This window comes from Neopelma chrysocephalum, unplaced genomic scaffold (genome assembly GCF_003984885.1).
Source record: "Neopelma chrysocephalum unplaced genomic scaffold, ASM398488v2 Primary Assembly neopelma1_88, whole genome shotgun sequence".
NCBI lineage: Eukaryota > Metazoa > Chordata > Aves > Passeriformes > Pipridae > Neopelma > Neopelma chrysocephalum.
In genome coordinates, this window is record NW_020897750.1 from 3,877,187 (window position 1) to 3,894,101 (window position 16,915).

General features: G+C 39.5%; 1 protein-coding gene across 14 annotated transcripts in view; it reads right to left on the reverse strand.

The window, feature by feature from the left end:
• MAPK10 (mitogen-activated protein kinase 10) overlaps positions 1 to 16,915 on the reverse strand; it is a 198,023-nt gene that overhangs the window by 13,767 nt on the left and 167,341 nt on the right. For all 14 annotated transcript variants that reach the window (XM_027692825.1, XM_027692823.1, XM_027692822.1 and 11 more), the window contains 2 exons: positions 14,799 to 14,981; positions 12,459 to 12,583 (listed from right to left, as the gene is read on the reverse strand). In XM_027692825.1, coding sequence (XP_027548626.1) covers positions 12,459 to 12,583; positions 14,799 to 14,981 — 308 coding nt within the window. The remainder of the gene's footprint in view (positions 1 to 12,458; positions 12,584 to 14,798; positions 14,982 to 16,915) is intronic.

The following is a 16,915-nucleotide window of genomic DNA, read 5'->3' on the forward strand; positions in this document are numbered from 1 at the left end:
ACTGACACAAAGGCATCTAGAGTTTCAGGGAGACTGAATACCTGCTTTCATTGGGCAACTAAGCCCAATGTGTTCATTGCCTCTCCAGTTGTTAGCTGCCAAAACACAGCAGCCAAGAAAGGCAGAGGACTCCCCTCCTTTCTTCTACCAAGAAGCTTCAGCATCCAAGGTAAGACTATCTAACAAAGATGGAAACAAGATCTACAACACTTTTCTCACTCATATGTATTTCCTCTGACTTTCACCTTGGGCACTTCGCCATTGTGTCCCTTTCAAAACATCCTCCTATTAAATGCACACTTACCAAGCTGTTTTCTGATTCACTAAGAAGTTAGAAATTTGCTCTCAGGACTCTAACTCCATCAGTCCATTAAGCTATTTGCATGCTACAGATACAGCTGAAAAAGTAATAGCTCAGTGACAGAATATGGACCAGGAAAATTACACAACAGCTGAACTGGACAAGTCCACTGAAAACAAGAGAAGTTTCTGCACAGTGATAGATGTATCAGGGCTAAAGACCAGGGAATTTGGTGAAGTCCTGGATGGTCAAGTCTCATACCTGAGAAGGTGCTGAGAGGGAATGTGAAACACATGTCATGAGTTAAAGTGAGTGCCAGGTCTCAGAAGAGTTCTTGAGGTTTTGCTACATCAGCAAGGTAAGACACAACCCTCTAAGAAGTCTGAGTCCAAAACCAATGCAGCTGTTCTTTTATTCAGCAAAACAACCTTTCTTGGTCCTTTCCAGTGAGTCCTGAAGCTTAAGGCAGATGCAACCAAGATCATGCAACCCCTGTGGGGATTCTGTGTTTCTGCTGACAGTGTTATCGGGGAGCTGAATACTCCAAGAGTGCAGGTGAGCCTCACCACTGACCAGTGAGATGTGGTAAGGAAGCTCTTCTCTTCCAGCTGAGCCTGCTGGGCTCCTGCTCAGCCACTCAGCCAGCCCTGTGGCATGCATTTCCCACTAAGGAAAGCAGAGAAAGCTGGCCAAGACAAGGAAATTGGAGGGCTAGGAATTTACAGGAGCAGGAGGGGAGGCATTTGGCTGAGCTGGAACTGAATCACAGTGATGGAACCACTGCTTCTCTGTCAGGTGGAAAGAAAACAGGTAAACCAAGTTGGACAAGAATATCCTGCAAGTACCTTTCTTTCTAAACGCTTCAGGAAGGGGCTTACAAAAAGTGTAGGCTGTGAGTAAAATTGCTCCTACCAAGTATAAACACTCTTTTTACACCTCCCATAAAAAAGCTTGTATTTCTCCCCCAGACAGGAGTAAGAGTATGGATTCCTTCAGTACTTCAATTCTCAAACACAAATTACAGAACCAAAAGGAATAAGTGATCAGATGTATATGCCTGTTCTCAGTTCACACAACCAGAAAATCTTCAGCTTATGTCTCTTCTAATTTATTTCAACTACATCTTAAGCAGGCATAATTGGCAAATAGGCAACAAGAAAATCAGCAGTAATCGTTTTCTTGATTAACACATTCTGGAAACAAATGCATTTTTTCCAGGGAGAGAACCCAGAATAATCTCACTTGTTACCAAGCTCCTATTTTGAAGACAAACAAGGGAGAACAACCCAACCCTACTTCACACACTGTAGGATGTCAGAAGCTGCACCTGCACAGCATTTGACTGCTCTACCTCTGTTTGTACTGCAGACCTTTATTTGTGAATTAGCAGAACCCACAGCTATACAACATGGCTCTCAGCAGGAATGCCAGAGCCAAGGGTAACAAATATTCAGCATAATAATGACATGAATAAATTCCTCCTCTTCACAGAGGCAGCATCTATAACCTCTAAAGCCTTTGCAGAGCATAAGGGAATGGAGCTCTGCTGAGAGGCCAGGCCAACGCTCTTACACTGGGAGAAGTGAAGCTTTCCCACCTAAATTCCCTGATACAAGGAAATGACCCCTTATCTTTTCATTGATTCAAGGCACAGAGATGAGCTGAGAACACCACAACAACTTCAAGAATCTATTTTCCCACAATTCTCATTAATCCTAATGAGAACCACAAAGCTTAATACAAAATCCCCTCGAGGCTGACCACCCGTTTTCTGCTAACTCATTTGTTTTGCAGGGTTTTTTTAAACCAATTTCTAAAATTAGAGGGAGGAAGGGAGGTTTTTAAGGACTACACACAACTATTGTCACAACAAAGGAGCAATCAGAGCAGCTGCCATACCAGGGTCCTCCTGGGCACCTGATTTCAGACTTGGTGCAAAGGTTAGCCTAAACTGACTTTGGTACCTAAGTCAAATGCCTTAGAAAATGACTGTATTTGTAATCATTAACTTTCTATGTGGATGTAGCTGTAGTGTTATAGACACTTATACCGTATGAATGATTATACATCATTCATACAGCACATGCCAACTGAGAGTTGCGTGGTTTAGTTTTTACAGGTTTCAGAAAAAGCATTAAATAAAGGCCGGGTGAGGATCAATCCTATGGGTGGCAGCATCTAGCTTCAGTTTAAGGCAGCCATTTTCTCCCCAAACCAGACTGATTTCTAAGGAACTGCACTGGCAACAATAACAAAGAATAGAATCTATTTTTGGATGGGTAAGCAAAGGAATTAATTTTATTTTTCTTGTAGATGTTAAAAAAAAACCCCTTGTTGTTTCAGTGGTTACTGGCTTTTCCATTTTACAAATTGATTCTTAAAATATTTTTGAATCAATTGTAATATTCACTGAATACAATAAAAATTACAAAAACTCCAAAAGAAAATATCTACATGGACCTTCTTCGGAAAAAAAAGAAAAGCAGCAAAACAAACAAACAAACAAGTAAACAAAACCAATCCAAAAAAACCAAACAGGAAAACAAAACACACAAAAGATAGGAGGTTTATGTGGTCAGATAAACAGCAGGAGACTACTGGATTTGTTAAATACCTTTCCAATATCGAGGAAGGAAAAACTTTTCACTAGAGAAAAAAGCAAAACATAAGTTGAGGCTGATGTATTCTCACTTTCCCAAAGCAACACAGATTGGTTTGTATGCCACTGCTAGAAAGCAAGCGGAATGGGCTGAAGCTCACACTTGGATGCTGAAGCTCACACTCGAATAAATCCTGCCATCTCTGTCCCTGCCTCTGCAGAGCTAGTGCCAGCACAGTGGAGACCTCGGGATGAGCTGTTTTTAGAAAGCTTGACAGAGCAAGGCTTGAGTCTGCATCTGTTCCTGGAATCACAGGGTCCAGAGCAGTAGTTGGAGTAGCATAAAAGGCAGCAATAGAATTAGCAATATTCAAATAGAAGAGGGACTGGAGGCTGTAAAAATTAATGGTGTGAGGTTAAACATTTTGTTAAATGGCTTAGATCCTCATAACAGGTGAATATAAAAATTCCCTTGTGTTTTGCCACAACCTAGGTTGTGTTACTGATACCATTTTTGTATTTATTTCTGTGGTGCAAGACAAAGTACACCAGCCCGCTTGTCACCAGAGGTCTGATGGTTTCTTTACCTAGAAAGGAAGATGTCAAGTGCTTTGGATTTCACCCTGTAATGCTGAGGGACTCCACAGTGGGCTAGGTATGATCTCAGCTATGGATATGGAAGAAGAGATGCCTCTGAGCCCATTTGTTCCTTTGAGTCTTTGCAGAGACTTTTAGAAAACTCCACACATGATGTGCATCACAGAATCTGGGGACTGAGCTGTTTCTGAACAGCTGGACTGTAAGGATACCATGCAGCAGGAGTCAAGATTACTTGGCTACATGGAGATGACTAAACAGGTTGAAGATACGACAAACGAGCTGGAAAAAGATTTAGTTTGGTTTGAAAAAGAAAAAGAAGAAAAGAAATGCCTCTTTCTTCTCAAACCACTACTCCTCACTGACATTAAGAAAGATTGCTGTAGAAGCAGTTTTCAGCTTCCATAGTTAATCATCTATAAAAGGATAGATGTTGCTGACTAGAGGGAATATCCATACTTGTGTACCAAGCAGAGCTGCATGCTTCTTTTGTGAGACAAAAGATGTGCACCATCAACCTCTATGTAGAAAAGCAAGCCCTGTAACTGACTGCTAAAAAAAAAACCCTGTGGCAGATCATTGAAGACTTTAGATACAACATCAGAGCTCAGCAAGAGAAAAGAATACCAGAAAAGATGCACAACCTGACAGCCTTGGTTTTGTCATGTAGTGAAGGTGACACCTTCTTTTAAGTGTTTGTTTGCCAAGGCCACAGAGCTGTCCAGAAGCACCTCTGCATCCTAATGGGTGCTCAGTACTCACAGGTAAAATAAGAGGTGGATGATTTTTTGTATTTTCTTCTGACAAAGTATGAAACTTGAAATTCACTTGAACAAATTGTATTCAACAGCTGGTCATGGATGATTTATACAGTGCTAACACAATATCGCAGCAGTTTCTGTCCTGGACCTCAGACTGAGAACCATAATCCAAGTTCTCTTCATAAGCAATATAGGGAAGAGCATCACATTAATAGAAGGTAACACACAGATTGGAATGCACGGAGAAAGGAATGATAATTCACAACTCAGTCCCTTGTGGGTGGTCCTAGATGCAGAAATACTCCAGTGAAATACAAATCCTATGAAAATAAAACCAATAATGGAAGCAGCATGAGTTACAGTGAATAAAACCCCACAAAATCTATCACTGTTGTAAAATTCTGCCAACACAGAGAAATGTTTAAAAGGAATATTTTTAACATATGATCTTTCTGTTGGAATCTCTCTTCTAATGGATGGCATATATCAGATAACAAGCAATAACTGCAAGTACAGTAAAATCTAAGACAAATTTTGAAACCAGTTAACAGAAAACATTCTATAATTATCTATGGCAAATTTTGCTACTAGATTTGTTTCCATGGAATGGAACAATATTATTCCCAAGTAGGAATCCATAGGAGATCACACATATACTCAAAAGGTTCCAAAATGAAATAATTTATAGATGAAGAAAAAATGTGCAAGATTAGGGGCAATTGTTTAGGACTTAAACAGCAAAAATTCTTCTAAGATAGCATCTACCAGAAATGTTCAAGCAAATATTTTTGGCCAAACAATACTTGGTTAACTTTTTATGAAATACTGTAATTGAAAAACCAAGGGGAGGAATATAAAGCAGCTATTATCTTGTGTAAGAATATCACTTTGCTACACATAAGTGGGTATCTCTCCCATCCAAAATTATTTTTAATGCCAAGAATATGAAAGGAATTAGACTGGAGACCAGGCAGCTCAAGCCAATGCAATCCTAGAAAACAAGCAGCACAGGTGTTCTGCCTAGACCTCATACTAACAAACAAGGAAGGCCTGGTTGGAGATGTGAAGGTTGGAGGCAGTCTTGGATACAGTGATCATGAGATTGTAGAGTTCAGTATCCCGTGAGGAGGAACCAGAGCAACGAGTAAGATCACAGCCCTGGACTTCAGAAGAGCTAACTTTGGCCTTTTCAGGGACCTTGTTGGAAGAATCCCGTGGGAACATAACCTAGAGGGAAGAGGGGCTCAAGAGAGCTGGTTAATACTGGATCACTTTCTCCAGGGTCAAGAACAGTGCATCCTCATGGGCTGTTGAGCAAAAGGGGCTGTTGAGCAAAAGGGGCAGGACACCTGCATTGATGGAATTGTAGAATCAGAAAATTATAAAATATCCTGAGTTGAAGGGACCCACAAGGATCATCAATGTGCAACTCCTGGCCCTGCACAGGGCCATCCCCAGGAGTCACACCATGTGCCTGAGAGTATTGTCCAAATTCTTCTTGAACTCTGGAAGGCTTATTGCTGTGACCACTTCCCTAGGGAGCCTGTTCCAGGTGCCCAACTACCTGGTGGGTGAAAAGCCTTTTTCTAATATCCAACCTAAACCTCCCCCCACACGACTTCAGGCCATCCCCTGAGGTCCTGTCACTGGTCACCAGAAAGAAGAGATCTGTGCCTGCCCCTCCTCTTCCTCTCATGAGGAAGTGGTAGACAGTCATATGAGGTCTCCCCTCAGTTTCCACTTCTCCAGGCTGAACAAGCCAAGTGACCTCAGCCGCTCCTCAGAGGCCCCACAGTGGATCCCCGCAGAACTCCACTAGTGACAGGTCACCAGTCTGCTGACACCCTACTGCTTACTATTACCCTTTGTGCCCAACCTGTGAGCCAACTGCTCACCCATTGCATGATGTGTTTATCCAGCTGCGTACTGGACATTTTGTCCAGAAGGATACGGTGATAGACAGTCTCAAAAGCATTACTGAAATCCAAAAACATTACATCATCTGGATTCCTTTGATCAACTAGGTAGGTTAAAGGGTTGTAAAAGGAAAGTAGGTTTGACAAACAGAATTTTCCCCTCATAAAGCCATGCTGGCTGTGACCAATAACTGCATTGTCCTTAAGGTGTTTTTCAGTATGTCCCAGAATAACCTTTTCCATATTTTTACCAGTTGCTGAAGTGAAACTGCCAGGCCTGTAGTTTCTGAGGTCCAACTTCTTGCCCTTCTTGAAAATTGTGGCAACACTGGCCAGTTTCCAGCCAACTGGGACTTCTCCAGATTCCCCAAACCATTCAAAAATCATTGAGAGAGGCCTCACAATGACATCAGCCAGCTGTTTGAGTATTTTCAACAAGGAACTCCTGTCAAAACTCAGAGATAAGCAGAAGATACATGAGGTGGAAGCATGGACTGACCACTTGCAATGAATATAGAGATGTTGTCAGAATATGCAGAAATGCAACAAGGAAGGTCAAGGCCTATTTGGAATTAAATCTGGCTAAGGATGTCTGGAATTAAATCTAGCTAAGGATCTGGCTAAGGATAACAAGAAGAGTTTCTTCAAATACATCAATAACAAAAGAAAGAAGAACTTCTTTACTATGCTAAAGCAGGTGTCTAGGAATCCATTCTGTTCACAATTTGAACGTTTTGGGATAAAAAGCCAGTGACCTGCATATAGACAGCATCACAAAAACATTAGGAGAGATATGAAAAATTAAATATCAGATTTGGGATTTATTCAAAGATCATCTCAATGAAGAGCAAGAATGTATAGCAACTTCAAAAAAAGGTAGCTGCGTAAATTAAAACATTGTCTCACGTACAACATTTTCAGACAGGAAAACAGAGAAGTTAATGTGTCATCAGGGAGATGCTGAGATTACCTACAATAAACAGGATAGTCTACAAGAGACACTGGAAACTTCCTTCTTAAAAATAGAACAAAAGCAATTTGAGGGAGAAAAGGTATCGTGTGTCTCATTTGTTCATGATAATAGCACAAATGCTGCTATAATAGGTAAAGTAAATATCATAACATGAAAGTAATAAATATAATATCTGTTTAAAAGTGGATCTGAGATGGTTTCTGCATGTAACTTGCAGGAAGAAGGAATAATGAAATATAATACACAGAAGTAAGGTCTCTATGATCCTATTCTGATTTTACAATAGATTTGCTGTGTAATATTAGTAAATAATACTTTTACCCTTTGAATTCTAGTTTTCCTATATATAAATTAGGTGTGAAGATTGACAACAGATTTCAACAGTTCCTAAAATCTCAGGAATTCCACACAATTATAAACATACATTATCTGTATTTTATCATTTTTTAAAAAATAGATATTTTACTTGGTTGAATACAGAAATTATCTTAACTGTAACTCTTCAGCAGAGTGTTAAAAGAGTGCTTCAAAATAACTGCAGATCAATGATGTGTGCTCTGGAGAACCTAACACTGTGACTTTATTATCAAAGATACTGCAGCAGGCTGAATGTGCTCAAAAGAAGCTGGCTAACTATATATGTTAGACATAAGAGTGTCCTCTAAAACCAAAATCTAGCTCACCCACTCAGTCCACAGGTAAGCTTAAAAACTGTCCAAGGGTTCTAAATGTCAATATGATGACTGCTTCAGAGCTATCCAGGGCTTTGGATGTGGTTTGTTTTTATACAGAAGTCTGTGGGAGAGTCACAGCACTGTTTGTGTAGCCTGCTATGAGTGAACAGCAAGTCCCACATCTAATAACATACTGTCTTCCTCTATGTATCAGGGAATCATAACATGGCATTTAAGGCCAACCAGAAGAGTTTAATGCTGTTACACATTGCAGTGGAAAGAGTATTGCATTCCTACCACTTCCCACCTGTGCACAGTGTTTGCCCATTAGGAGACATAATAGTTTTATTGCTCCCACTCAGTCTCTGAAAGACCATAAACTTTTAATAGACTTATAAAAAGGGACTGTAACTGTCTCACTAGTCTGGACAGGGCTATTTCATCTGTTTTCCTCACATTTATAATGCTGTAAATCTGGGCAGACATAGAGGGTTGTTACCTCCAGGTTAAACTTTAACACCAAATTCTCTGCTTATTCCCTGAGCTGACTTCAGTGCTCTTCACTGCCTACTCCAGCACACACTGACATTTAATGGCATTGCAACAGCTCACTTCAAAACTCCTGTCACATTAAATGCTCTCACTTACCTGTCCTCCTAGGCCTCTGAACAAAGTGGACAGTGTACAACAGATGCCTGGCTGTTTTTGATGAAGCCATTTACTGGGGAGACGGAATAATCTACCCAGACAGGTGGAGTCAACTAACTCCTCCCCCTCCCCAATACTACATTCACTGAAAATGTCACCCTGTTTAATACCTCCGTATCCTTATTTCTGTGTTATCTCTACTGTACAGGGCTATTGACAGCAGAAGGAATCCTGCCTCATGTTACAATACGGGAGAAAAACTTAAAAAACCTCAAAACATCCCTCTACCAAACCTTTAGCTACATGATGAAACACTTCACTCTGTGTAAAAGTACTTATTAAGTGTTACAATAAAAAAAAGTGCAGTGGACACGGGCAGGGGTAAGTCACTGCAGGTTTCTAAATCCCAGTGGAGCAACCAGGAAAAATAGTAGGCAGTTAAGCACAATGCAAGTGACCAAAAGCAGCAACTCCATCACTAATTTTCCTGTTGCTCTCTTGTCAGGTTACCTGGCTGCACACTTGCAGGGCAGTCTGTGAGGGTCACTTCATAGAGCCTCATCATGCTGCAAATCTAACATCAGCGAGCCAGATAACCATTGTGAGGTTTTCATACATCATTCAAATACTACCTCTTTGTGCAATTGTACCCTATTATAACTTCTGCAGTTTTGTTCAACATAGACAAATTCACAATCAGATTATTAAGTGAATCAGCAAAAGTGTCTGCCTCTCAAACAGCTCATTTGTTGGATTTTTTAGATGAGTACCTACTCCCAGCCCTGCTATAATGTTGGCAAGAGCTAACGAAAATACAGGAGATGACAGTCATTTCCCCCTTGCCCATGGCATACTTAATGCATGGCATTAGGGAATGTTTACTGAATTTGATCCTGACTCTTCTGCAACTGTAACAAGGCAGATGTTTCAGCAGGGTATTTATTGGACCGACATGGAAAGACTCTTGTGATATCAATTCAATTCTTTATCCAATTTCCTTTTTAATACAAAATTGCAACAAGTAACACTGAAGTATAACAAAGAAAGTTGCACAATGCAGAGCCTGGGTTTACAGCATAATATTAACTACTCCAGAAAACTGTAATCATTTAAGACATTGGATGTAAGTGTTAGAAGATACTCCAAGAGGTTTCTGGATGTTTTCTGAGGTTCCGTGGTCCAAGGTCACAGATAGATGGACATAACCTATTGTACACATCAACACAGCTTTTCCCAAGAGGAAACAAGTTACCTCATGCTTGAAGCTCTAAATCACTTTGTTACCAACAAACAAGTTTACCACATACAGGTACCTTGCTGCCTTGTACAGAACTAACAGCCAGTCAGACATCAAGCATTCAGCCAGAAGTGCCAAACTGTAACACGAATGCACAAGTAAAGGTTTCTTTCCACTGTAACAGCATCTACTCTTTGTAGAGGCACTGCCAGTTAGTAGCAGTCCTAGAACCTCAGGACACTCTTTTGAGGAAGAACAGAAAGCCACTAATCTCCCACAAATCTGTTTGAGAAACTTATTCCATCATGAAGACAACACTGATGGAAAACACTGACTGACAGCACTTCAACAGCTATATCAAGAAGCAAAGAAAATCCAACAGAGTTAAGTTTTCTTCAGAAAATAATTAGTAAATGATTCACAGCTAACCACTGAAGGTGTGTCAGTGTGAACAGATGGATATTTATAATTTAATAAACTGTTAATTGCGAAAAGAAAGTCTTCCAATTTAACTTTCCCTTCAGAAATGAGACTGGCAAAATAATGAGCACTAAGTGAAGCCAGGCTCTTTCTAGAATTCCCAGCAGTCTGACAAAATACATCGAATATTAATCCCATGTTCTTCTGTTTAAGCACTGCACATAACATAAACCTTCCTGGTTTTTGACCTGCTATGATCCCAAGAGAAGAAGAGTCTCTACCACAGAGTGATTGGTGACAAAGCAATTCAATAACACTTCACTGTCAAAGTATGACGAAAGTATTCGTATGAATCTGTAGTACATTATTGACAAGACATAGCACATTTTGGAAGAAAAAACTTTGGAGCTAAGAAAGACAGAGAAAGTAGCTGGGGATGCTCAAGGTGGACAAGGAGAACAGAGGGTTATCTAAAAAGAAGCAATTTAGACGAAGATGGAAACTACAAATAACTGGGACAACACTGAGCACTTGGACATTTAAAGGTGCTGTTCCTTCCTCATAGGATGTCCTCTGTTCTTTGAGGTACTATGGAAGCAATGACAGCTTGATTTTCTGCAGTTATTTACTGCAATAAATGCAATGAAATGCAGGGCAAAAATCCAACCTCTACTTCAATCTGAAGTACAACTAAGAGCATACATTTGGAAATTGGGCAAATCATTACAACAAGATATCGACTGTACCCAAATTCCCTTCCTGTTCTCCATCAGAAGTTAAATTCACAGGCAAAGCGTATCTATAGAGGGAGCCAATTCTCAGCTATGACAACAAGAGTAGTTCATAAAACTGAGTTAAGAAATGCAAGGAAATACAATAAAAGTGTCTGGCAATGAAATGAGATCTTCCAAAGGGATGTGAAAATAAAATGTATGTACTGGGGGTAAAATATTGCAGGGTATCAAATCTTTAGACTTATAAACTTTTTTCTGGAAGAAAACTGAAGGGGACACAAACTAAAGCTTCTCTAAATAGCAGAACCAAGCCCTATAAAGCACTGGTAAGTAACATCCTCCGCGAAAATCCCACGTGCTTTAAATTTGGTGGGGGTTTGTGCATTCTATTTACTTTTGAAGTTTACTGCACTTTCAAGAACACAGATTGAACTAGAGCACATCACTAAACAGCAGTGATTTAATTTTGCAAGGTCTTCATTTCCTATTGTGGTTAAGATTTCTAAACCTGTTGAAATACTGAGCTCTGTTTTCCTACATTTCATGCACAGTATTATAGAGCACCTCTGTGTTTATACCTATACCTATTATACCATGTCATTGATGTGCTGACAGATTGCACTTATTCCTGTCAACATTGGCCTCACCAAGGTGTACAGAGAAGTGTCTAGAGCGTGACAGGATTATAAGAAAAAGTCCATTTCTGTTTGCATACAATGTACATGATACTGTACATTGAACTGTAGCCCAGGAAAACAAATGAACCCCTGCTTCATTTTAAGAAAGAATTTATGTCTGCTAAGATTTTTCCCAATGCTGACTTCAGGATTTTGTATTGTTTTGTTTCATTCTCCTCCTCTCCACATATATCCTTGAACACAAACATAGGAAGTGATGTTTGCTATTTTCCACAAGGAAAGGTTTAGAGAGAAAGATAGTATCTTCTGCCAGATTGAGTTCTATAACTATAAAAAACAGATGAGATACTGGGTTCAAAATCCTTTCTTCATCTTGTCCAGAAGAAAGTAGAAAATAGCTTCATATGCTTGAAGTGTTTTTGCTTCTCCCATCTATTATCAGTTATCTTAATGGCCCATCTTCGCGAACGAAGATTTGGGGAAAGGTCTTTTACCTTTCCAGCCTGCGCAATGGATTTTTTAGGTGAGACACAGCCTGCGCTGAACTGAGCCCACCCTTTAATCCTAAGGTTCATCTGCCGGGGCCAAGCAAGCTTGGACAATGGCAGTGAGGTCCTCAGGACGTAGGTTTGTTTAGAGTGTCCTTCTCATAGATGGATGGCCACACAGGGCTAACGACCTCCCTCAGGCCAGGAGACCGGGGACTCGAACCCGTGGTCGCAGCAGTGAAAGTCCTGCACGCTAACCACTAGGCCACCAGGGGTCTCTATTATCAGTTAATCTAATAAAGAAAGATATCCTGTCCCTACAGATCTCATTTCACATAAATCCCAAGATCACCACAGTCACAACATTGTTTCTTTATAGCATGCTCCTTTATCATGCTGCTGTAAAGCAGCAGGAATCTATGAATCACATTTGCATTTAGCAGCCTGAAGTAGAGAGTCCCGCCTCACTTACCGCCTCCACTTCTGCTGGGTCATACCAAACATTAATGTATGGATGCTGTAAGGCTTCATCTACTGATATTCTCTTGGCCGGGTCAATGACCAGCATCTTTGATAAAAGGTCCCTGGCTTGGCTGGCTAGAACAATGAAACCAGAGAAATACAGTGTTAGTACAAAACAATCACTTCCTCCAGAGGAGGGTTAATTGGGTTAGGAAAATAACAATGGTACGACCCTTTTAGAGACTGTTTGTATGTACTTCTGCACCCTTGCCTTCTTACAACAAATGTTCTTCAGTAATCATTTCAGGTTGGATTCTTCAGGAAGGTGCCAACATCAGGGCTGCGCACCATAAGTTCCCTAACAAGCTTCAGTGAGATTTTACATGTAGGCACATTCCATGTAGAGGGCTGAGTAACATATCCAAGAAAAATGTTTTGATGTATTTGTGATTATTACCAAGATCAGAGAACCAAAGTTTGCATAATGAAGTCTAAAATCATGGCATTACCAAATCAAAGCCTGATACTTACAGGTACTCTTACACTGGCTCAGAAAAACATCTAAACTTCTCTGCATGTTCTAAATTTTTTCAGCTAGCTTTTTTCATCCATTAAAATTACATATTTTAAAGAAGTATAGATACTAGGCTAATCTTAGGGTACTCCATTAGAAGCAATAACTTCAAATCTGTAGCCTTGGATCAACACACAGTGGTACAGAAGTGCCTTGGAACTGCTTAAATCTTGTTTGTCCTGCATAACAAAGTTTAAATCAGTGGGACACGTCCTCCTCCACTACATATCTATATATATATGTGTGTACATATATATATCTATATATCTACACACATTGAGTTTTAAGTTGCAGCATCGATTTATTTTATGTGATAATATATCCCATTGTGCCTGTCAGGCCACAAACTCTTCCTTGTATTACACAAATGTTTTTTTACTATCTGGAGTTTGTAACAAATACAATACCACCTAAACCCATGTAAAAAAATTATAACAACATATATTTTTCTTATTATGATCCATGTGTTCTAAACTCTTTGATGCTCAAAATTATTTGCTATGTAAATGAAAAACACAGTGAAATCAAAAAAACTGTAAAGAGCAGTAAGTGCAAAAATATTATTAGGTATCTCATCCCACATGGGTGAGTAAAAGTAAGATCTGATTAAACCACTAACATTACATTATGGTGAAATATTTGGGCAGTGCATGGGATGATACAATGCTGCACAAGCAGGTTTTTTTTCCAATGTACTGTTTCTTGTTCTGTGACTATACCTTAAAAACTGGCATTAATTATGCCTAAATGTATGTACTTTCTGTATCCAAAAGATAATAGCACTGTTTGACAGTCATTTCTATTCATTAACTGCAAACCCAGAAAAATTCCATTATTCAATTGTGTTGTAGTAGGAGTATGAAATTCTGTGGATCCAAAAGCATCTGCTCAGACCTTTCACTTTGCTCCCAGAGCCAAGACAGCAGCTTGGCTATGAAATAGTTGTTAATTGGAAGAAAATTCTGGGCCATGTAATGACATGCAAATTGCAAGCAATTGAAAACCGTTACACACCACTGTAGGAAGTGGCTCCAAGTACCCGAGTGGTGCACAACTGATACACAGCACAAGTTTGCAGGGGGTCCAGAGCTGTGATGAGAAATCCTTTCTACACTAAACATACAATAATCGCTCTTTCTAATTGAGGGTCAAGGCCCTGTTCAATTAAAAAGGACTTCAATGTATGATTAAAATAATTGTGACTTTTCTTATACAGGACATATGTAACTGCACTGTAATTAAGTTTTCTCGTTCACATATGCTAACTGACCCCCAGCATTTGTTCAAAAGACGAAATACACCCATAGTGGATATTAAACCTCAGCTATGTCGTTTTGGCTGACATTACTAATATCTTTCTATTTTCTAGTAAAGGTAGAGCTATGGGGCAGGCATCTGGCTGATCTGGTATTTTACACCTGAAATAAAACAGTGCAAATGCTGAGATCTTCCAATGGAAGTTCTACTGCTCCTTTGTATCACAAGTTCAAAAATAAGAATACAGGAACATCTCAGTTCCTCATGTTACAGAATCTTCACATGGACACCATGGGGATATGGTCAACGCTTAAGTGATTAAGTTCCCTTGGCTGCCCAAGCACCAGGATCTCCAAAAATCATTTCCAAAAGCCTCTCAGGTGAACAAAACCCATGCAGTCATTTGTCTCTGCAATTAACTGCATTAAATGGGAGTGCAACTAGAGAGAAGAAAAATCGGAAAAATCCTTCATTGCGCTGTAGCTGTTCCATATGAACCGTGTCTCTTTTCAGACATACCTTTGAGTTTGTTGTGTTCCGAGTCAGCTGGGAAGAGAGAGTCTGGAAAAAGTTTGGGGAAAGTGAGGCCAGCATACTTGGGTCTGTTTTCAACGTAGTTCCGTACCGTCGGCTGCAGCTTCTTCATGAATTCTGGACAGGGTGTTCCCAGCTGCTCAATAACTTTATTCCACTGATCAATATCTGAACATCAGTAGTTAAGGGAAACAAAATGCAAACCCCAGTGTAGTCTCCTGACATTTCTGCTTGTGTTCTCTGAGAACCCTCAGAGGTGTTTAGCTCTCTTCATGACATCTTTACAGTCACTACCTTTTGCTCTCACTATGCCTCCAGGTCCTACAGCCTGCAAAGGGGAAAACTCTCTCGCACAACAATACTTACTCGAGGGCATTGTGCAATCCTAAGACCACCACCACCACTACAGGAAAACACACAGCTTCCTCTCTTTGGGTCAACGCTTCTTACTTTTTTTTAAAACTTGAAATCCACTGACTTGCACTCTCTTTTTTTACGTGCAGGTGATTGCCAGTGTGTCACCTTGACCACAAAAGTGCAGCCTGAAAGAACAACATGTGCACCTGTCCTTTCTGTTCAGTCTGTAGAGTGAGACCCAGCTGGGTTAAAGAAGTTGTGCACAGGACAAAAGTCACCTCCAACTCATCTGCTTTGCACTTGTGTGTTTACTCTCTCCAGTAACTTCATTGGTGCTGATACCAGCAAACCAGCAACCCCAAAAAAATTTTGTCTGATTTTATAAGAACGCACTGGGACTCATTTTCTGTAGAAAAATGATGCACAGGTGTAGGCAGATGTTTCTCTTTAACTGAAAATGGGACATCTACATTGTTAGACTGATACTAAGAAGAAACAGGCCCTAACACTTAAAAAGAAATTGTACTACAGGCATTTTGTACTGAGTTTTTTTGTTGTTCTGGTGTTGATTTTTTAGTTTTCTTGAGATAACAACTAGGCATCTGATAGGTGTTATGTAGGTCTTCCAGCCACGTTCAGAACAAGACTTACTGTGCCAAAAAACCGCGTAAATTATCGTACAAATTAGCGTGCAAATTATCAGTACCATCTCTACATCACACTGCCTATTTCACAGAGCTAAGAATCAGATGACAACATGGAAAAAAAGGAAGAGTACATGCAGCCATGAGTACATTGATGCTAAGAAATATGATTAAGGAAGTTTGGTTAAGAACATACTGGAAAGAAAAGGCCTTTATAATACAAACATTCAAACAATTTCAGCACAGATTTTTAAAAAAAATTATTCTTCTAAGTTATTATTGTTATGAATGTCATAAGTGTGAAGTCTTGCAAATACTAAAGACAGTTCCTCACAATCTAGGAGAGAAATCAGATCAATAGAATGAAGATAAAAAGAAAAAAAATTAAAGCTAAGCAAACTCCAGCTCTTGGTTGCAGTAGCAATTTCAGACTGAAAAAAAAAAAGTATATTATTTTAGGGAAATGGAAAGAGTATTTTCACATACTTTCAAAAGTCAAGACAGGTTTAATATGGATTCCCCTTAATTGTCCTATTTGAACAAAAATCAAATAATTAATTTAAAAATTTTGGGTTTACTAATCAAAAGTGTTTAAAAGAATGAAAACTATTTAGTCATGTGCTTTAGGAATTCCAAAACAGTGTTTTGAATGGTTTTATTTTCAACTGAAAAAGGTTGCTAGAAACATCAGCGGTTTGTAAAGATTTTTCTGAATAACTTATTTTTTTTAACTAAAGCAAAGATTTATGTAGGAAAAAACCTCCCCCACACACACTACATAGGTTGTATGTAGTTTAACTCATATTGTCCATGAAAAATATGTTTTTCTCAACAGAAAACCAAAGAATTGCAACAACACTAAAGTTATCCAAGACTACAGCTGCTCAAAGAGTAGCCTGAATATTTCATTAAACATTTTATTAAAAAATAAAGTGGTTTGACATTTTAAACTTGTATTCAAGTTAAAACACCTCAGTGACTGCTGGCTGGACTACTTCAGAAGCAGGCCTTTCTGAGCAACTTCAGAATACAGAGTGTGTAAATGCTTTGCAGAAAAGAACAGAGAATGCAGAAACACAGACGCCGTTAGTTGTGCCAGGA